This window comes from Pongo abelii, chromosome 10 (genome assembly GCF_028885655.2).
Source record: "Pongo abelii isolate AG06213 chromosome 10, NHGRI_mPonAbe1-v2.0_pri, whole genome shotgun sequence".
Taxonomy (NCBI): domain Eukaryota; kingdom Metazoa; phylum Chordata; class Mammalia; order Primates; family Hominidae; genus Pongo; species Pongo abelii.
In genome coordinates this window covers 106,004,039-106,027,114 of record NC_071995.2, presented here as the reverse complement: position 1 = coordinate 106,027,114, position 23,076 = coordinate 106,004,039, and the positions used below count along the sequence as shown (strand labels likewise).

The following is a 23,076-nucleotide window of genomic DNA, read 5'->3' as shown; positions in this document are numbered from 1 at the left end:
AGGTACCAACTGTTTTTCCCTTCCCCACCTCCAGATTCTGAACACAAACATCTTCCTATTCAGATTTATAGACAACACACAGCACCATCCACAGGGAAGGGGGAAGAGATGGGAGAGGACTCAAACTGTTTGGTTTTGCTTAAATTTTGTACTAGATTCTATTTATTGTTAACAACTGCGTAGCCCTGCACAGTGTGAGTGTGTACGCATTTGAGTATGTGTGAGATGCCTCAGTCAGAGAATGAAACTCTCAGAGTGACCTTTCTGAGGCCAGTCTCAGCTGGGTTTCTTTATGTCAAAAGCACAAGACCATTTTTTCTCCACTAAGCAACTCAGTTATTGGGCTTTCTTGAGCCCAAGAAAATATCCAACATTTTAAAAATTATCAACTCCAACACATGAAAAGAAAACTGCAAAGCCATGATTAATAACTATGTAAGTGGCTAACATGCTTAATGTGAAGTCAACATCATTAATTGTTGACTTCAATATTCACAACAATTTCGTTGGGGGGCAAAAACAGAAAGTCTGATTAGATGTTTCTCATTTTGCAAGAATTCCTGAGGATATAAGATAATAGCAGAGAAATCAGAGCCCTCATAAAATAAGTAAGATATCAACACAGCAAAAACCATTCCACAAAAGCAAAATCATTACAAATTTTTTTCTAGCCAGGAATATAAAGGTAATGGTTTGCGTTTGAGTGTGACATGGGATGGGGCCTCCATTGATAAGAAGGCTGGAGTCTATGAAGATGTTAGAATTGCCTACATGACAGTCTGCAAATATTAGCTATCAAAACTCAACCCACACTCAGAAGCTATGGCAAGCATCCAATTTCTGATAATTCTGCTGAGTTGATATAGGCACATGCACATGTAACACACACACACACACACACACACACACACACACACGTGCATGCACACACACAAGCTCCCTGTTTCTCGGGCACTACTGCAGCAGCAAATACTTCCCATCGCTTAACCCAAATGAAAACACACTGAAGCTTCCTTTGATATACGATGTACAATCAATAACCTCCCACTTCTCCTTTCATAGAAAACTCATTTTAAGGAAAACATGATGACTGATTAAGATCCATAATAGAGGCCCTGTGAGCAGAATACATAAAGATTTTGATTGTGACAATCTTTCAGTGGAAATCTTTTAGCAGAGTAAAGACACAAAAGGAAGGGAACCTGTCTAGAGGCATGTCTCTCACCAGGCAGGCCTCATCTTTTAAAGAACCCGGCGCAACACAGAATGACCTCTTTTGGGTGGGAGCGGAACAGATTGACAGCTGAGCCAAGGCATGTGGGGCTTGAGCCTCTGCACTTGTGTTTTCCTTCAGAAAGAGCTTGATCGGGCTGGGCCACAGGTTCCTCCAGAAAGGCCCACTATGGGAAAGGTGCAAGGAGCCCAGGATGGTGGCCCATTCTTTCTGGGCCTGTGGGATGTTGACTAAGGGGTTATCCAACCTGCAGAACTAGCAAGAGTGCAGATAATCTAGAAGTTACATCCTTCTCTCCTTTTGAGTGGACATTCCATGGACTTCCTAACCTTCAAGTAGCAGCATCTGAAGTCCAAATCAAAATGCTCTGATAAGCTGAGTGCTGTGGCATGCCCCTGTAGTCCCAGCTACCCTGGAGGCTGAGGTGAGAGGATGGCTTGAGCCCGGGAGTCCAAGGCTATAGAGCACTATGATTATACCCGTGAATAGCCACTGCACCCCAGCCTGGACAATACAGAGAGACTCTGTCTCTTAAAAATTAATTTGTTAATTAATTAAAATGCTCTGGGTGGCTCTCGAGGAGCCTCATCACCTCTGATGACTGCTGTTAGGAGGGTAGGGGCCAGGGTCAGCCACAAGGCTTCATAATGGCCTTAGAGGCTACAGGGGACAGAACAACTTCATATGTCCAAGAGTTGCGGGATTATGTCCCCCAACATAACATATTCCTTGGGTTGGTTGGATTATGTCCAAGGCTGAGTCCACCTCCATGTCCTCATTAGTCTTCAGATGAGACTTCCCAACCCTGGAATATTCAATCCAGGTCCTCAAGACATTTGAGCACTAACAATGTGCCCAGAAAGAGCACTGGAGTGGAATCAAACATTTGCCCAGACTGCCACTTATTTGGTAACCTAGGGCAAGATACTTCACCCCTCCCACCCTCAGCTTCCTCTTGTGTGAATTAGGATACTAATGCCTACCCACTCTACAACATAGGGCTGTTGTGAATATTAATAGAAATAATTAACAGGACTCTGTAAATTATGGAAGTCTAAAGAATTATTAATAATAAGGTGTTGTGGGGTTCAAAATTACAGTCAGCATAGCCTGATTAATATTAAACATCTCCTCCTGTCTTCCTGTGGCCCCCTTTCCAGTTTCATTCAACTGGCAGGTGAGTTTGGTCCCTGGGGAAGTGGAAAGAAGATACAGATTTGAGTTACTCAGGAGGAACATTAGGTTAAACCGGCTCAGATAAAGTATTTGAATTAATTAGTATCACACTGTTCTGGGGAAAAAAAAAATGGTTCTGGTCTTTCCAACAACAAAACCAGGTTAGAAACTGACAGTGGCATGTCCTTTTCTCACTACACCAGTGCCTGGCACTTCTAGGCACTGAACTATTTCCTGAGTGAAGAATTAGAAGAGAGATGGAGAGAGAACAGCAAGACTACAAACAACAACTCATAAGAGGATAGACAAGTGGTCGCTTTATCTTTACAATTCTACATTGCCAGTTTGATTAAATCAACAATTATTCACCTAATGGCTGATTTTCCCCCCATGGAATTGACCAGCTGCCTTAACACCATCTAGACACACTTTTGGTGTCATCAGAGCATTGACGGAACTTTCAACGTGTCACACTGTGCCCTTACCATATGTGTCCAACACAGTTAATGGGAGGGTCTGGTGATGATGAGCCAGGTGGCTGGGTGGGAACCTCAGCCCCTACATCCCCACTGCATGGCCTTGAGTATCTCTTAGCCTCTCTGAGTCAGCTCCTCAATTGTGCGGTGGAACTAGTAACACCGACATCATCGGTGGTGATGGAGCAATTGAATGAGATACTATTGTGAACGTGCTTAGCAGAATCTGGTACATGGGAACCAGCCACATTAATAAGTAGGAAGTGGTGTGAATCACAACTAAAGAAAGAGAACAAAGCCTTGTTTCCTTTTCCCTGGGGCAGCATGGCATCGTAGAGGCACCAACCTGGGAATTCAGAGGGCTGAGATCCCGATCCAGCTGAGAAAGAAGGACTTTCCACCTTTAAAACACGACTTCTATCACCCACTAGACTCACTCGCCTGCCGGCAGCTGTGCAACCCCATACAAGTCTATTAATCCCCCTGGTTCTCAGGTGTCTAGCTTGCAAAATCCATCTGATACCCAGACTGAAGACAGCAGGGCTGCGCCCAGAGAATTGTGAAGCTTCTCTCGGCTCTAAGATCCAAAAGTCTATGCAGACACAGCTTTCAACTTTGGATTAGAACGAGGTGCCATCTCATGGGCAGAAACTGGGTACAAAGGGATAATGGGCAATCATTTCCTTTCTGTTCTTCAAAAGGAAGCAAGCTTTGAAAAGGAGTGTTGTTCAGGGCTGAGAATTCAGAAATATGCAGGAAGACTCCCAGCCAGTTAACCAATGGTTAGCAACAAGCTCTGGATTTGCCTGTTAGTGAAGCTCCATTAATTCACAGTTCATTTTCAGAGGCTGCAAATATTTATTCAGGACTTACAATACTCTAGCAGTCTTCTAGGTGTTGGGGGGATAGCAATGAATAAAACAAATATCTGTGCTTGCATGAAGTTTACATTCTATGGTGTCATCTGTTCATTGAACAAGTATGTTGAAGTGCCTACTATGTGCCAGATGCTGTGCTGGAGACACAGGATGATCTGTAAAGACTGATAGGTTAGTGGGTCATTCAGTATAATCTGATGAGTGTTATAATAGAGGTTTTCTATGACTGGAGAATGACAGTCCCAACAATACCAGCCAACATGTATCAAGCACTCACTGCCACAAAGTGCTTATAGACGTCACGTCATTCTGTTTTATCCCCAAACACTCCTATGAGGTGACCATGCTTACAAGGGAGGAAACTGAGGCTCAGAGAGAACTGGCCCAAGGCGACTCAGCTAGTAAGGGACGATGCTTGGATTTGCAGCCAGACTGTCTTCAGACCCTTGATGTAACTTCCATGTAATCCCTCCCCTTAAAATCAACCAGATTAGACGATTGAGTGGGTAAGTAACTTACACTGTACAAGTCACAATATCCCAAAGTCATCATTTGCTCACATCAGGGTTTGGGAATGCAGGACTGATCCTTTCTGTTTTCAACCTCAGATCTTTGAGAGCCATCAGATGGATATGCCAACTTTGACAAATGAGAACAAGCACTTTGGCATGGAAGGTTGGGAAGTGTCTGGCTGGACAGGCTATTTTTGGTTCAGAGATGGCTTTGATGAGTTCTACCTCTGCTCTCACCAATCAGCAATGCCACCTGGGAGGTGAGGATGCAGCAGTGAAAAAGGAACACAAACGAGCTTTGCATCGGGTGGGTGGTGGGGAGGGAGCAGAATTGCAAATAATTGTTGGGGCAGGAGGAGGAAAGGAGAGTCATCTTCAACTGCGAAGAATCCAGTTGTTGGACCCTGAATTCTGCCAGTTCAGTTTACTTCCAATATTGTTTCTCCTTATGCCCTGTCTTCTCTCTTCCATCCCTGTTGGGTCCTGGAGCTGCAAAGGCTCCAAGCGCAGCACTCATTCCCTCACCTCCTGGCCCTACCTCACTAGCCTAGCCTCATTCAGCTGCTTCTCTGAGACTCAGCAGGAAACTTTCCAAGTTTGTCTCATTGGTCAAAGCCAAAGCACACATCCACTGTGGGATCCCAGCTCCGTGGGTAGTCAGAGCCTCCCGGGATGCCAGAGCAGGAAGGACTTGCTCATTACCCAGGCTAGTGCTCTTCAAACTCTACATCTTATTCAAAATTCCAGTATATATAAAACAGATACAAGAGCAAAAACTCTGCTGATGTCTGTGTAGAGGGTGGAAGTGAGAAGCCTCCCTGCCTTACTCCATAAGAACCCCGATCAAAATCGCTGATTTGGCCTAATCCCCCTGGTTTATAATTTATAGAGGATATACTGAGGGCATTTTCCCTCTATCCCCTTAGGAAAACATCACAAATATCCTCAGAATCATTATGGTTAGTGTGGTTCCCAATAAGTACATCGAAGCTGCTTTTTTTTTTTTTTTTTTTTTTTTTTTGAGACAAGGTCTTGATCTGTCACCCAGGCTGAAGTATAGTGGCATGATCATAGCTCACTGCAGCCTCAAACTCCTGGGCTTAAGTGATCCTCCCACCTCAGGCTCCCGAGTACGTGGGACAACAGGTGCATGCCACCACTCTCAGCTGACTCTTTACATTTTGTACAGAGATGGGGTCTTGCTATGTTATCCAGGCTTGTCTCGAACTCCTGACCTCAAGCAATCCTCCCACCTTGGCCTCCCAAAGCACTGGGATGACAGGCATAGGCCACTGCACCTGGCCTCAATGCTGCTTCTTCATGGGGCCTGAAACAGTCCCCAAGGGTTGCAGACAGAAATACTCACAGAGTTTGGGGGTGCAATGGGAATAACTATTTCAAATACCACCTGATGCAAGGGACCACTTCCTCCTTGGGGACACACTATCTTCTGTTAACTTCTAGGACATTCCCAGTTCTCCTCCTCACTTGGCTGCTCCTTCTCAGCCTCCTCTGCTGGTTCCTTCTCTTCTGTCTGGCCCAAGGAAGGGCTCTGTCTTTAGTCTTCTTGTCCCTTCTATACTCACTCCCTCTGTGACCTTGTCCACCTCATGGTTTGAAATATCATCCACATGCTCTCAACTCCCAAATTTATATCTCCAAACCACCCTCTCTCCTGAATCCGAGATACTCCTAAATGAGTATCCAACGGCCTGGTTAACATCTCCTCCTGGACACCTAAAAGACACCTCGAACTTTGCATGTCCCAAGCTGGAGTCCTGATTTTCCTGCCATCTCCAAACCTGCTCTTGCCACGGTCTTTCCCATCTCAGTTTAAGACAACTCCATACTCCTCATTGTTCAAACCAAAAACCCTTCAGAGTCTTCCTTAACCCCCCTCGTTCCCTCACACCCCACACCCAATGTATCAACATGAGCTTGGTGACTCCACCTCTTAGTTACAGCCAGAAGCCTCTTCCTAGCCCACCTCCACTGCTACCACCCTGGCTAGGCCACAGTCCTCTTCTGCCTGGGCTGTTGGAAGAGCCTCCACACACTGGTCTCCCTGCCTGCACTCTTGTTCCTCTGGAGTCCATCTTCAGCCAGACCTGCCAATCCTTATTCAAAACCTTGTCATGGCTTCCCAGTTCACTAAGAATGAAAGATAAAGTCTACAATGACCTATGGGGCCCTACCCAACCTGGCTTATGGTGACCCTGTGCTTTCACCTTTCATTCCCCTTGGCTCACTCACGCTTCTCCACCATAATGGGTTCTTAGCTATTCCTGCCTCAGTGCCCTTACACTGGCTGTTCCCTCTGCCTGAAACAGTTTTCTCCCAGATACCAACATGATCAATTCCGTCACCTCCTTCATCTTTCTACACCAATGTCATCTTTGGAGTGAGGCCACCCTGACCATGTTATCATTGCAACCATCCCCTACTCTCCCGATTCCCCTTACTCTGATCTATTTTTTCCATGGCAGCTGTCACCTTCTAACACTTTTACTTATTCAGTGTGTTTAGTATGTAGGGGTTCTCCCAGTAGAATGTAAGTTCTGTAAAGGCAATGATTTTTTTCTATGAACTGATGGATGCTAAGTATCTAGAACCATACCTGGTATATAGTAGGCTCTCGATAAATATCTATTGAATAAATGATTGAATGAATGGTTATTTTACAGTTTACAGAGCACTTTTACATCTGAGGACTCTTTTGAGCCTCAAAACAATTCTGGAAACCTGGTATATTTCTTATCTCCATTTTTCTGATGAGGAAACAGGTCCAAAGAGGTTAAGTCACTTGCCTGAGATCAACACAGCTTGTCTAGAGCGGGCCTCATGTCCTCTTCTGGCACTAAACTCACAAGTGCTGTCTCATCTGACCACACCGATGAAATCTCTCCAAAGCCCAGGTCCCACCCAGCTCTCTCCTGCCTCCCTAAACTTGCACCCCAGCTTGCTGATGACTATATTTGCAGGTGCCATGCGTGGTCTGCTTATTTTGTCCCAGAGGAGCATATGAACTCACTCTGCTTCTCTACAGACCATCTGACTTAGACATACACTTTCAGGCTACCTTCTGACCCTAAGACCCTCCTCCAGAACACAGGAGGAAGAGTCATATGCTGCCCCAACCCCTGCCTTCTGTTTATACACAAAGGACAACAACTGGACATTCCATAAGGAATGAGGGAGGGGGGTGAAGGCAGCAGGGACAGGTGGGAGAGACCCTTTGCAGATCAAGAAGCAGCTCCCCTTGTTCTTCCTTAACAACCATGGGCTGAAATGTGAGGTCGCTAAATGCAACTTAATAATGGCTTCTAGTCTCCTACTGAGAAATTTCTTTCTGGCCTAAGCAACAGGCATAGCTATAGCAGCTAGTTTATTGCTGTCTCATCCACCACACAAAGAATTGTGAGTCGGCTCATGATTGCTCCTTTTCCACAGGCTTCTGGGAAGCTCAGCAGTGGCAAATCTGTAGCCCAACCCTAGCAGGGCCAGTAGGAGAACAGGGTCTTGCCACAGGTCACAACATCGCATGGCATGGCCTGGGGAGACTCACGTCTTTTCCCCTCCTCCCCTCACGTGTGCTCAGGCCTTGAGGCAGGATGGCCTGGGTTCAACCCCAGCCTCTGCTGCTACTAGCCACACAGTCTCGGGCCAGCTGCCTCACTTCTCTGCCCCTGACAGGGTGATGTTACTCACCCCAGGTGCCTGGGTAAGTACTCCTCACTCATCTTTCATGATTTCTGAGTCAGATCTCTCTCACATCCCATATTCCCTCCTCAAGGCATGGTGGTTAGGAACAGGTGCTGAGAACCAGGGACGGAGTCCCCACTCTGCATCTTACTAACTGTAGGACTTTGAGCAAGTCTCTCCATCTCTCCCGGGTGTCCTCACCTGTAAAACAGAGATGATAACCATACCTGTCTCATAGAGCAGCTAATGCTTTCCATTACTTAAAATGGTGCCAGGAGTGTGGGAAATGGTCAGAACGTGTCAGCTTTTACCATGACGATGTGCTGGGCTTCTTGGTTTTCCAAAGCATCGCCTCATTAGACACGTCCAACTCTATCAACACCAGAAACTGATGTGATCATTATTTCCAACTCCCATGTGAGGGCAATGAGGCTCAGAGAGGTCAGGAGCGTGAGGTCACACAGCAGGAGCCCACCTGGGCCTGAGCCAAGCGACGCCTTCCCATGCACTGCGGGGCTCAGGCAAATTCCTACCCCAGCACAGGCTCCCAGCTGCCCCTCCAGACTCCACATCATGGGGCCATCAGAGGCTGTGAAGGTGCCAGCGCACTCTTGGTCTGTTTCCTTAATCCATAGCTCTCACGCTGGGAGAGAGAAAACAGAGCAGCAGCCAAATCAACAAGAGCAGCCAGCGGACCCAGGTGGGGAGAGATGAGGCGGTGGGAGGGGAGGCCCCTGCCCGCCGTACACCTTGGCTGCCGCAGCGAGCTGAACCAGAGGCCTATCATCTGGCCCCAACAATGGCAGCTGCAGAATGGCAGGAGCAGGAGGAGGGTGGGGAGGGCTTCCAAAGGGAAGGAGATTGAGCAGAATCAGAGGCCCTGACATGGGGATGAGATTCCCTGCTCTCCGCCCCCTGCCTGCCCTGGTGGTGCAGACTTCCGGGTGGGAAGGAGGAGCTCCAATCACCTGTGCACAGATCACACCCTTACCACCCCATCCCTGAAGGTTTCCCCACCACCTGTGTCACCACCAGCACCAGGTGGAGGAGGCTGACAAGGAGCCTTCCACCTCTGAATGCCTGGTGTCCCCGGTCCCCCCGGAAGCACAAGGGAGGGGCAGCTCCCCTCCTTGCAGGCACCGCCCTGGACCTCACCCCGCAGTCTAAGGAGGCTTTGTCCCCATCAAACACTCCTGGCCCCGTGAACCTCTCCCGCGGAGCAACTGTCATGGGTGCAGTTTGACATCTGTGTGACTATCTGTAAATAAACTAAACCCGCCTCAAGCCTGCAAGCTCCATGAGGGCAGGAAGCACCTGTGGCTTTACTCACGAGGGTGAGCCCAGCCCCTAAACCTCAAAGTCAGTATAGAGAAGGCTGAAGGGGGCTGAGGGAGGAGGCAGAGAGAGAAAGGCTGTGCCGCGTCCCCAGTATTTGAAATGCTCAGAAGCATCCAGAGAAAGAAAGGTAATTTAAGTCTGGCGTGCTTCTTGGGCACATCATGACTCCCTGGGTGGTACCCTGAGCTGGGATTAGGAAGGAACAATGACACATACCACCCAAAGAAAATCTGTTAATCCATGCAGCCTCAACCTCGGAGGCAGGCACTGTGCTTTAAGATTTCACTTACCTCTCCTCAAAGCTTCCTCTCTGATTTGCTTTTAGATATGAATGCACAGGGGAACTGTTAATTTGATTCTGCAGTTAGCACACCTGATCTTCACAGTAATTGCTTTCAGTGGTTCAGCCACGATGTAATGGGGACCTCCACATGCTTCCAGACTAGCATTTATTTTACTGTGAGATGTATAGCGAAACCGGAGATATTACAGCAGGATTGTAAATTAATCTCCAAACTGCTGTCGACAATGCAGGCTTTCATCCCACTATGCTTCCCACGAGTGATCTGGTTTAGAGGAGACAATACATCACTGCGGATGGGAGATGGGCTCTAAAAATCCAGAAACCTGGGATACCGGTTCCAGCTCTGCTGTGTGATCTTGGACAAGACAGTATCCCACTCTGGGCCTCAGTTTCCACATCTGTAAAATGTGAGAGTTAAATCAGATGCTCCCTTGGAATGAGGCATGGTATGGTGAGAGGAAGGTCAAATTTGAAGTCCCTCAGACTTAAATTCTATGTTTTTAAATTGAGTTCTCTACTTATTGTCTTAGCAACTTTGGGTAAGTGACTTAATGTGTCACAGCCTCAGATTCTTCTTGGGTAAGATGGGGATGATGACAATACCTAACCAGCCTTCCCACATTCACCCTTCCAGTCTGCTCTCTGAACTACTGCCAACATGATCTTTTTAGAACACAAATCTGATCACTGCATCTCCCTCCTTAAAAGCTTTCAAGGGCTCTCCAGTGCCCTCTGTAAAAGCCTGCTTAATCTGTCAGATGCTCAGTCTAACCTCTACCAGGCTACCTCCCTACCCTCTCCCATTCCAGCTGCACTGGCCATTCTACCTTCCCCCCATGCTCTCCTCTGCCACAGGCCCTTTGCACATGCAATTCGCATTCACCAAGTATTCTTCCTACCTTTTCCACCAACTTGGCCATGCTTCAGCCTCATTCAAGCCTTACTCAAGCCTCACTTCCCCATTTCCTTAGTGAAGCCTTACTCCCAACCACATCAAGAGCCGTGGTAAAGACTCTAATAGCCTGTATGTCTCTCCTTTGTTGCACATGTCACCAGTTGTAAATTTACATCTGCATAATTCTTTGATGAATAAATTAAACCCAGCACAGGCCTGCAAGCTCCATGAGCACAGGGACTGTGTTGCTCAACATTTAACACAGTGCCTATAGAAACAGTGATAATGAACATAATAAAACCCCACAATAGCCAACATGTATGAAGCAATTTCTACATGTCAGGCACTTCCCAACAGCCTTCAGAATTAGTTTTCACTATTACTATCATGTAACAAAGGGAAAGACTGAGTCACAGAGAGGTTAGGTAACTTGCCTGACATCACACAGCTAATAAGTGGTCAAAGTCCAGAAGTCTGTTTACTGACAAACTATAGAAAGCTTTTCAGTCACTCAGTAAATGAGGCAGCATCCAGGGAGCAGTTCTTTAAGCAAGGAGGCTGGCACTGCTTAAGCACTTAATAATAATGATGATGATTATTAACAGATATTGAGTACTTATGATGTGTCCAATATTATTCTAAAGACTTTTATATGAATTAACTCATTCTCTCAACGACATTTTCTTTATGAGGGAGTGCTACCATTATCCTTATTAAGCAGAAGAGAAAATTGAGGCTGGGAAAGACGAACTGACTTGCCCAAGATCACCTGGCATGTAGGCAATAGAGCCAGAATTTGAACCCTGGTCCACCTAACTCCAGAGTCTGGGAAAAACCCAGCTCTGTGATTCTCAGGGAGGACCAGGCTCAGTCTCCTCTGCAGTAGAAATGGAATCAATTCTCCCCTATGCCAGTTTTCTGAATTCAGTTCTACTTGTGAGAGGGCTTGTGCTTCTTATGGCACTGAGCCCACCCAGCTATGCAGGGTATGGAGGGAGCTGTCCCTGGAGACGATAAAGCCAGCTATTTCCCCAGGGCCTCAGCTGAGGAGGCTACGCTGTGATCTGATGGACAGCTGGGAAGTGACTCATGGAACAGCCAGGGAGAGGGGAAGCTGGAGGGGACTAAAAAAAGACCTGCGACCACATACTATGCACAAGGACAATCATCAACCATAATCACCACCACCAAGGCAAGCCCCGCCCTCTATCCCACACGCCCCTCAGGCTGCTCTGGAGTCCTTCTGGGATCCTCCTGGAGGCCCCTGTGATTCAGATTTCACCACTGGGCTGTGGCAGTTCAGAGCACAGGCTTTTGAGCCCAAATCCCAACTCAACCACTTTGTAGCTGTGGCATCCTGAACTAGTTGCTGAACTTTTCTGAGCCTCAGTTTCTTCCTCAGCACAATGGGGATAAGAAACAGTCATTTCACAAGAAGAGTGTGGAGATTAAATGAAGTTATGTGTGTGGAAATCCTGGAATAGTCCCTGGTTCAGCAACTGGTAGTTCCCCCTGTGGATAAAATGCAGGAGAAGGCAAAGAAGACAGACACGTAATACAATTTTCCTGGAACGCCCACTCGTTCAGATTGACATTTTACTTTCGCATCCATTCACTGTTAATCTGCTCCACTTTCAGTATAGAATGATACTATCGATCATAATAAAGATAAAGATAACAGTTATTAAGTGCATATGAGATGGTAGTTTCAACATTTCACGTTCATTATGTCATTTTACTCCTCACAAGCATTCTGTAAGGCAGTCTGCCAAATGCCTAATTCAAATCTGGCCAGCCACTTGCAAGCCATGTCACCTTAAGCAAATTCATTAAACCTTCTGTTCCTCAACTTCTTAATCTGTAAAATGGGGATAATAATAGCGCCTGCTTTGTAAGGTTGTTGAGATGGCTAGCTCTCTATTAAATGCTTATGCCCATCTGATAGTGTAGACTTGTGGCTGTGGGTGGCTGCCCTGCCAGAGACCGCAATTTTCAGCCCCCTTACATCTAGTGGAGGCCATGTGACTGAGTGCTGGTCATTGGAATGCAGAAGGAATTGACACACCCACACCCAGGACTGTATTATAATCCTCCACATTCTCTGTCATCCTCAGTCAGAGACATCTCCGGGAGTTATACATCCAAGATGGCAGAGCTTTCATCAGCTTCCACAGACAGAGCACCTCTCTCCCCTGCCATCAGGTGGACTCTACATGAATGAGAAAGCAGCTTTCATTACGTTCAGCCACTAAGATGTTAGGATTCATCTGACACATCAGCTAGCATTACCCTAACTAATATAGAACTTAGTTCCAGAAGTGGGCTGCTTAAAACATGTGACATTGGCTTAGAAGTCAGGTAGCAGGTTATACTAGAGCCTGGAAAACTGGAGACCCATGTGATACAGAAGTAAAATGTCTCATTAAACTGTCATCTATGATAACTTGGCAGTCAGAGCTCATGCCTACTAAGCCTGTATGCTCTATAGAAAGAGACTGGAAAAAATAATGGTAATAAAGTTTGCTAACTGTTCCTGGCTGAGTTAAGCAAGGTACTAGGGAAAGAGAAGAACTCAGGCCTAAATTAACCAGTTTGAAAGTAATTTTAGAAAGGAATAGTGGAGAGGTAAAAACAGACAACTATGTCTAAACCCCAAACAATAAGACAAAAGAGTGAGAAGACATTTAAGTGAAATAAGTATCATATTAAGAATATAAGCTTCCCACCTAAGCCTGATGACCTCAAGGTAGCTGCCATTAAATTTAGAGAGAAAGAGAGGTATGGGGAAAAGGAAGTAATAATCTGGGCTTCAGAATTAAGTCTAGGAAATAACTCTGGGTGTGGCTACTGGCATATTAGACATCATAGATGAAAGTCTTACTAAGTTCTTGAGGGAATTGCACTGCAAAATCTATAAACCTTGATTTTAATAGTCTTTTACTGTTACAGCATTAAAACAATCCTTGGGCCCCCAAAGGTTCAAGGGAAAGAACTAGGTCACAAAAGATTTAGAGCCCCCAAGAAGGCCATACTGCCCACGACCAACTTCAGGTGTGGCCACGAAAAATAACAAAGAAAAATCCTCCCACCAGCACAGCTGAGAGGGTGGAGAACAATGAACCAGTAAATTCCCATCAGGAGAAGAATCAGGACCTAATCCAGGAACTTCACCCACTGCTAGGATACAATCCCACAATGCTTGCTTGGCAAGATTTCATCACTACTGAGGACCAGTGACTGCTGTGTACGTACCTTCCATGATTATCTTTTCCAAATGGGAGTTTCATGATGGTTATCCCACTCTGCTCAGATGTGGGATATGAATGCAGAGTGGCAGATAATATGTTTGTTTTGCCTCATGGGTCCCTGGACCATGGTGAGGTGCCACACTCAGCTTCATGGATAGGACTATCCATGACTCTGAACTTGAAGTTGGATGCAGGGATCAGAAAAAATGTGGGTTCCTCCCTTAGGGAAAAGAGAATGTGTTTTGTGCATAGGAAGAAGGAGGCACACACGTACTGGTGGTCAGAGAGCCAATGATACATCTGGTCAATGATATGTGAACACAAGCAACGTAAGTCCCTCCAGGCTTAGCCTATACTACCTTTCTTAAGCTCCTCCACACTCACTGTCTCCCTCTACCTACTGGCTGGATGAATGCCCAAGGAAGGTACTGAAGGCCACATGTAGAAGATAAAAAAGCAAACTCTCCATTAATCAAGCTTGGTACCTAAATGACCCTCCTGCCTCCTCCAACCCCACTCCTCTCCCAATCAGAGTTTAAGTGTATAAGAAATGAATTTCTATTGTGTTAAGCTACTGAGATTTCTGAACTGTCTTTAATAATAGCTGATGAGGCTAGGCACGGGGGCTCATGCCTGTAATCCCAGCACTTTGGGAGGCAGAGATGGGTGGGTCACCTGAGGTCAAAGGTTCAAAACCAGCCTGGCCAGCATGGTGAAACCCCATCTCTACTAAAAATACAAAATTAGCTGGGTGTGGTGGCGCATGCCTGTAATCCCAGTTACTCAGGAGGCTGAGGCAGGAGAATCTCTTGAACCTGGGAGGCGAAGGTTGCAGTGAGCTGAGATTGTGCCATTGCACTCCAGCTTGGGCAACAAGAGCAAAACTCCGTCTCAATAATAATAATAATAATAATAATAATAATAATAGCTGATGTAACTATAATGATAATACATAAAGCTCTTAAAATAGTGCCTGGCATATAATAAGCTATACAAGTAGAGCTGTTTATTATAATACCCATTTTACAGATAGGGAAACTGCAGCTTACAGGTGTGCCTGACTCCAGAGTCAATTACTATTTTGTATTTACCTCTCAGTAGATAATAAGTTTGGTAACAATGAGTTTGGTACCTGGCTCAAGGTCACAAATACTAACAGACTCAGAATTAGAGGCCTTCCTTCTATTCAAAGTTCATCAACTCTGCCCTTGACCCCAGGTCTTCAAGTTAGTCCTTCATTGTTTTATTTTGTTATTTTTATTTCATGTTTCAGGAAACACCCAACTTGCAAATGCCCCAGCACTGAACTAGCAAGTCTACACAGAAAACCAAATCACCCTCTAGTGACCCAAATTCCAAGTTTTAATTTACATCAAGCCAGTTAATTAAAAAGGTGCTCTGTGAGCACAGATACTGCTACAGCTGGCTCTTGAGATAGCATTTGCTGTTCCTCTTAAGAAGTTGGGTTCCTTCTGTGACATTTTTGGTCCAACACAGCAACACTGCTCCACAGAACAGCATGACCAGTTTAGGGACAGGAAAACGGCTGAGCAAGCATTTTGTGCAGAGACAATAGAAAAGCAAGAGACCTGAAAACCAACCTACCCCCCAAGCCCGTGCTGACAGGTGAGGGCTCGTGTTAATTAATGTTTATCAAGTGATTGGGGATCCCTGAAATGAAAGAGACTATTGAAAATCCCCCAAGTATTATTATTATTTCCAGCCTGAATAATCTGTTTTTTAAGGAAGCCATTATTATCGAGTGCCTACTATGTGGCAGGTGCTTTTATAAACTGTATCTGATTTAATCTTTGTAATCGCCCTTTGTGTTCGGTTTGGGTTTTCTTCCTTTTTAAAATACATCTTCTTTTGTTTTGTAATCCTCACTGTACAGATGAGAAAACTAAGTTCAGCACAATTAAGTCACTTGCTAGAGAATGGTAGAGTGAAAATTTGGGGTTAGATCTAAGCGTTAAGGTCTTTCTCCCTTTCCTTTTCATCATTCCGTACCGCCTCTTCCAGTCTGCCCTTCAAATTGTACATTTAAAACAAAATGTAATTCAAGAATGCCTATGTCTTTTTTTTGGTGTGTCTTTTTTTTAACTGAAGTATATTTCGCAATACAGTAAAATGCACAAATACTAGGTTTACCATTAGATACCAGCCTGGCCAGCATGGTGAAACCCCATTTGACAAATGCATATACCTCTGAACCCACATCCCAATTAACATGAGGGACTACTTCCAGAAAGTTTCCTGGTGCCCCTTCACTAAAGACAGATATCATTTAAGTTTAAAATACAGCAAATAAAATAAGCTACCTTAATTTTATTTATTTATTTTTTGTAGAGATGAGATCTCACTATGTTGCTTCAGCTGGTCTCAAACTCCTGGCCTCAAGCAATCTTCCTGCCTCAGCCACCCCAAAATAAGCTATTTTCCTTTGACCAAAACAATCTTTTTGTGACTCTGGCCACAGAGCTGTGCCCATGGCATCAATCCTTGAGGTGGGTGTACTGAGTTACTTGGTGCTATATTAAAAAGGAGGATCCAGTTAAAATTCTGTGCCTTGTTGCCTCCATCCACCCTGAGCATGTGGGAATGAATTAATCTGGGTGTGATAGAGATGAGATACCATTGTGCCTGGATTATCACAACTATCATCATCATTTTAGCACCTACCATGTGTCAGCACCAGATTATAATAGCCTTAGACACATAATCTCATTTAATCCTTGTAATTATTACCTGTTTTACAGCTGAGGAAACTGGAGGACAGAGAGGTTAGGTCGCATACCTAAGAACACACAGCTGGAAAATGGCGCCTTGAAATTCAAATCCTAGAGGTCCAACACCAGAGGCCATTCTCTTAACAACTGCCTTTACAGGTGGTAGGCAAATTGTAAATGCCTAAAATTGAATGAGCTGGTTATATTCATTTAACAAGCAGTAGAGAGTATCTATTATACAAAGTGCCAGGCACTGTGCTCAGTGATATGGAAGGAGACACAGAGATGAATAAGAACGGAGAAGGGATTTCATCAAGGAAGCCCTCACAAGGAAGCCGGGAAGACCAACTCATTCTTGAAGCCAAGTCTTCAAGGATGAGTAGGAACTGGCCAGCTCTAAAGGAGTTTAAGGTACAATGACTAGCACATACAAAGGCACAGTGAAGTACTTCTGCCCACTCCTTATTTAGCTCAATCAAGTCAAATTTTTAAAACTCCACAGAAACATCAATGGGGTCCCTTAGCTGTTTCCCCGGCTCTTCAAAACAGCTGAAAATCAACACAAAACTCCAGTTCTGAAAAGTTTTTACATAACCACAAAGTTCATGCCCACAGCAAGCCCATGGATGTGATTTTTGAGAGCCCCTAAGCCTTCTTTTGCTTTAGAGCCAATTATCTTTTTTTTCTGAATCCAGTCCCATGTGACTAGTTTCACAATTCCTTAGCCTGGGCAGTTTAGCAGCAGCAAATTAGAAAAGTGGACAGGTACAGAAATGGCAGTAAGAAGGGGCAACCAAGGAAGAAGAACTTGGAGCCAGTGCCTGCCTGTAGTCCCAGCTACTCGGCTGAGGTGGGAGGATTGCTTGAGCTCAGGAGTTCAAGGCCAGCCTGGGCAACATAGCGAGACCCTTTCTTTAGAACAACAATAACAACAAAGTAGAAAAACTTGCAAAGATGATTCAAGAAACTCAAAAAGCAATAGGTTCTTTCAGGACATCATTGTATAACACAGTACAATAGCTTGCTTAACTCAAAAAGGTATCTAATAAGCTCCAACTGTGTACTAGGGCCTCTCTTAGGCTTAGCACGGGATAGAAAAACATGTAAAATCCAGTTCTGCCCAGTTCCATTTGAGAGGAACAACAAGTATATAATTCAGGAATTATATGACAGGAAGGGTCTCTGTTCACCTTTGTAGGTAATAAAGGGCAGGTGGGATGCCTGAAGGCAGGGAACTCATCTGTCACTAAAGAGTCATACAGGCAGGAGTTAAGAGTACGGACTCTGGAGCCAGGCTATCTGTATTTAAATAAGCAAGACACTTAAGTTCCCTATGCCTCAGTTTCTTCCTGTATATAATGGGGATAATAGTGTAGTACCTTTTCAAGAGGTACTGAGGATCAAATGGGTCAATATACAGAGCCCTGCTGGATACATGTTAGCTGTTATTACCTCTTACCCAGCACTTGCTCAGACCCTAGCATTCAGCAACTGTAATAAGTGCCGATGAACAAATGAATTCACAAATGAATAAATAAGTGATGCTACCAAGTTAAAGGAGGGAAAATCTATTATGTAAGGTACGTTGTCCTTAATAAGGCTTGCAGATCAGAAAGACTCTGTACAAAATAGTTTAAGAAATAGGTTTGATGTTTAATGTATGATTCCAATACCTAAGGAATTAATCACTCATTCTTTAACTCTTCTGCATAAGTGACCTGCCGTTTTAAACAAGCCGAAAGAAAAGGCATGAAGAGATCACAATGAAACTATAGTATATCTCATACTCAGAGGAGGCTGAAGGGGCCCCGAAACCCAAGAGTTAAGCGCTGTGGTGTGGGAGAGGTTGTGATGGCAGCAAACCCCAACTGTCACACACTCACCCTGCCTAAAACCAACTCTGTGGTCTTCTCCTTCCTTAAATTATACTTCCTCCAGAAAGGGTAAACACAAAAACTGTTTTTAAAAGTTGTTAAGGCTCATAAAAGTAAAACCGATTTGAAAAAATATAGAAGCAACTAACACAGAGCTACAAGAGGACGTGGGGGTGTATTACATATCTAGCCCCCTATTTTACAGATGAGGCAACTGAGGCCCAAAGATGTAAAGTGACTTGCCCAAACTTATAACTTCAGGATAATGGCAAAGACAGAAGTAGGGCAGGTTGCCCAGATTTCCACACTAGAGCCTTCCAAAGGAAATACTGAGGGAGAAAAAAGAAGAGGTTCCAGGCCCAGAAGGTGGGTAAGGAGTTGGGAGTCAGGGGCAGCAAAGAGTAAAAGATGATTGTCATGGGAGCCCCCAGGAAGGAAATTAAGCCCCTCCGTGCTTTTTGGTGGAGGTAGGGTTTCAAACAAAGAGCAATCCAGTCCAAAGCTCCCAGGTTTTGCAGGTGAATCCCCGCATTCTGAAGAAGCACATACAAAGCCCAATGCCTTCTACCCAGATGTTTCCATCTTAGTCGAGATTTCAGGGTGTGTGTGTGTGTGTGTGTGTGTGGCCTCGAAGATATCCTCTCTTTGAGGGTTGTGTCCTGGCTGGCAGCAGACAGGGAAGGGCTCTGGCAAAGAGATCCCGAAGAGTCTCCGAGATCAGCGCGGATTCCCCTCCCCAACACACACAAACACACACCCGCTTTGCTCCTTCCTTCCCCTCCCCCACTGATGATCAAATCCAGGTGAAGGGACCGAGGACTGCAGGGTCGGTTTCCAAAGGCTTCCGCTGGAGCCCGGCGCCCCAAGCGCCCGCTTGTTCCTGCGCACACTCACAAGCACACTTACACACGCACAGACGCGCGCGCACACAGACTCTCACACGCACATGCACATCCTTGGCACCGCCCACCGCAGTGCTCCTCCAGCCCCCGGGAAACAGACAGGCAGCAACATGAATGAAATCTGCCCAGAAAGACTGCATTTCAGCTCCAACCACGCAACCTCTGGCCAAACCACCGAATATGTAACAAAGTTTTATTTCGCCTTTAGAGTCTCCAGTTACGCTTCTACCATTTCCTGTGGAAAATTGAAGCTTTGAAGTGTCTAGCTCCGGCTTTCGCAGACGGGTAGCACCGCCAGCGCGAGCTCTCGAAAACAAGCGCCCCGGCCCCACCCCCTTCAAGGACAGAACTGCGGGTTCAGACCTACCCAGGTCAGGCCTTCAAAACAGTGGGGCGTGAAGAGACGATGATAGAACCCGCTGGAAACGACGCCCTAAACTAACAACCCCCTCCAGAACTGGCCCCCGCCAGCTCCATCCTGCCCAGATCCCCAGAGGCCCTCCTTCAGCCAAGTGGTGAGAGCTGCAGCTCCCTGCCAGAGGGAATGGAGAGGCCAAGAGCTGGGAGGCTTTGTCCATCCTGCAGCCCCCACCAGCTGTGTGCTCTAGCCCTCAAACACTGCTCTGGAAAAACTTGGCACCGACAAGTCTTCCCGCACCCCAGTCTCACCACACCCACCTCTACGACTGTCTAGGCCGAGCAAGCTTTCAACCATTCAGCCGGTACGGCCGCCAGGCCCCTCCTTCCCCCGTGCACTGAGTGTCCCCCGAGGGAGTGGGAGCACTGGATTGCGGAGAGCGGAACGCGCCTCCTCCCAAGTCCTAGGGAGCACAATTCATGCGCCCAGGGAAGTGGCATCTTCAAGGTCAAAACAAACAGTGCAGGGGTGGAGTATATGTACTAAGCGCAAATGATCTCAACCCTGCTCCAAAAAATGGTGCTGGGTTTTGCTCACTGCCTGCTGGAGGCAGCTGTCGCCCCGCCCCGCACCGGGGGCGGAACCTCGCGCTCCCGGACCTGGGACAGCACCAGCGGCGTAAAATACGCGCACCCGAGTGCAGGAGGAAACAGGCAGCCTCTTGTTCTGGCTACCTCCAGCCCGGCCGCCTCCTCAGCGGCTTGGGACAGCAGCGCGTGGCTGGGAAGACGCGGGAGGGGGACGCGAGGCAAACTCGCGCCAAGAGTTGGCCAGGTTGGGTGAGAGGGAGTGGCACCCGCGCAGACACTTACCGCTGGCGTTCTTCCCGCAGATCAGGTGCTGGTAGGGCTGCAGGAGACCCCAGATCTCCGAGTCGTTGTTGACCGTGTGCTCCAGGGTCTCCACGGTGAACTTGGGCGCCTCGTAGAGCGCATGGTGGTGGTGATGGTGGTGGTTGGCGGCGGCTGCCGGCGGGACTGCGGCGGCCGCGGCGGCCGGCGGGGCGCAACAGCTGCTGCCCCCGCTGGCGCTGCTGGCTGCGCTACAGGCGCCGCCGCTCGCCGCTCCTCCCCCGGGCGCCTCCCGCTCTTTATCCGCCGCGGGGGCCGCACCAGGGCCCGAGCTCGGGCCTGGGCCGGAGCCTGAGCCTGACCCAGGGCCACTGCAGCTCCGGGGCACCCCAGAGGCCACGACCCGCGAGTAGATGTCCCGGAAGAGGCTCTCCATGCAGGCTGTCAGGTAGATGGCGGCGTGCTCGTGGATGCGCAGCGCCACGCGGCTGTCCACCATCCAACGATACACGCGGCCCACGGAGAAGGTGAGGCCGCAGCGTGCCGACTTGCCGCGGCCCAGGCGGTCGCCACCGGCGCTGCTCATGTTGTAGAGGGACAGTGCGGCCAGCGCAGCCGCCGTACAGTGCGCGGCCAGGCCCCAGGACAGCACGATCTCCATGGCGCTCTGGATCTCGTACTTGGTGCACTTGGCGAAGCGCAGGCTCAGGCGCTGCGCCTCTTTGGCGATGCGCACCAGCGCCCGGCTCACCAGCGTCGACAGCTTGGCCAGCGCGTCCTTGGGCAGGCCGCCGGGGACCGCCAGGCCTGCCCGGGGATCCCGCGAACGCAGCAGAAGCGCCTCCAGCTCCTGGAGAGTCCAGGGGACCTCGTCCAGGTCCGGCAGCAGCCGCGAGCAGTGCTGGCCGGCGCAGTCCAGCCCCTCGGAGTCTTCCACCAGGGCAGTGTTGACGGTGTCAAAGCTGTTGTGCCGGCTGTGCATGGAGTCAGCTAGAGGCGGCCAGCAGCTCCCGCCATACGGGGACGCCGGGTGCGAGTCGGAACAGCACAAAGACAAGTTGGAGGAGCGCACCGAGTCCGCCGCGCCACCATAACCCGAGTCCAGCGTCAGATCCTCCAGCGTTCTCACTACGGGCTTCTTACCTCTCCTGGCCATCGCTGCGCCACTTCATGCTGCAGCCGCCTGGGAGCCAAGGGGAAGGAGCGGCGAGGAGCAGCGAGTGCCGAGGAGCGCGGGGAGAGCCGAGTCCGCGCCGCGTCGGCTCACTTTTCCACCAGCTGCTGCTACCAACTGTTACTACTTTAGGCTGCCTCCCGGAACCGCCGCCGCTGGAATATACAGAGTAGACCCGGGAGTCATCTTCCAGAGTCCGGGCCGGAGCTGGGCGCAATGGGGAGCGAGCCAGACAGGGAAGGAAGCTCCCGCCGGGGTTTGCCCCTTTCTTCCAAAATAAAAAGTGTCTAGACCGCTCCTCCCTGAGCCCCGCTGGGCGCAGTAACCACCGGGCGCCGGCCACGGTGTTCGTGGGACTGAGACCACCCCAGATGCCGCCACCGCCGCAGCTCCGCGGGCAGCTGGCTCCCGGCTCCCGACTCCCAGCTCCCGGCCCTGGTTCGCTCGGCGCCAGCCTGCCCTGCACCGGAGCGCAGCAGCGGCCGTGGCGGCTGCAAACCTTGCCGAACCCCAGCAAACCCCGGGCAGCCAGTGGGACGGGCGTATGCAAAGCAGGGGCGGCGGAGAGCCAGTGGAATCGGAGAATGCTAATTACCTCGCTTTTTTTTTTTAAAATCCCTCCTCCCCATGTGGCCCCGCCCCTCACACACGCCCCCGGCGGAGACCGAGGCTGCAGGAAGTGGGGAGCAGTGGCCAGGGACTTGGGGGACCCTTGCAAACGTAGAGACGTGGATGCTGCCCCCTGCTGCTGTCCCTGCCCTCATTCTCCCGGAGGGTGGTGGGTTGGGTCGGTGACCTCCCCACCTAGGTGTGCTCTCCACCGCGGTTCACGAGGTGTCTGCCTGACGGTCGCTCTCTCCCCTGCGTTTCGCATTCCACTTTTTTCCCCCCTGTAACGCCTGAAACATGGTTTTCCTCCCTCTCTATTCCCACTTCGGGTACGCAAGCCAATTAGTGCGGCCCTCTTTCAGCCGGGGTTTGCTCCAGCATGGAGGGAAATAAGCCTGTCGAGCGGAGGCCCGGGGCGGTGGACACCACTGGGAGGCCGGATCTCCGGCCATTCGCCACCTGCCACTAGGGCTCATTAACTCGATTCCTTTCAGCAGCCAGGAAGACCCTGTCCCTGCTTCAAAGTCCTGGGCGTGTGCTGCAGGGAGGGCTCAAGCACCACTTTGCCATCCTGGTGGGCATCTTTCCAAATAGCTCGGCCTTCTTAAATGGAGTAAATTTGCTCAAAGGAGAATCTTCTTTCCTGACTAAAGAAAGATATAATATATATATATGCATGGCTTAGCTGCATTCCTGTTTCAAATAGCATCGTGTCATCTACTTGTCTGTCCCCACCCACCCAGGCAGAAACCATATCTTACACACATGGGGATTCCTAACTCCGCACACTGTGTCTCTCAGCTTAGAATCCCCGCC

At 48.2% G+C, this 23,076-nt stretch overlaps 1 protein-coding gene across 1 annotated transcript in view; it reads right to left on the bottom strand.

Moving 5' to 3' along the window:
• The window catches only part of ABTB3 (ankyrin repeat and BTB domain containing 3), a 347,983-nt gene extending 325,823 nt beyond the window's left edge, over positions 1–22,160 (bottom strand). Inside the window, exon 1 of the mRNA XM_024257480.3 lies at positions 20,499–22,160. Within this exon, the coding sequence (XP_024113248.2) occupies positions 20,499–21,633 (1,135 nt within the window). The 5' untranslated portion in view covers positions 21,634–22,160. The remainder of the gene's footprint in view (positions 1–20,498) is intronic.
• Positions 22,161–23,076: the final 916 nt, after the last annotated feature.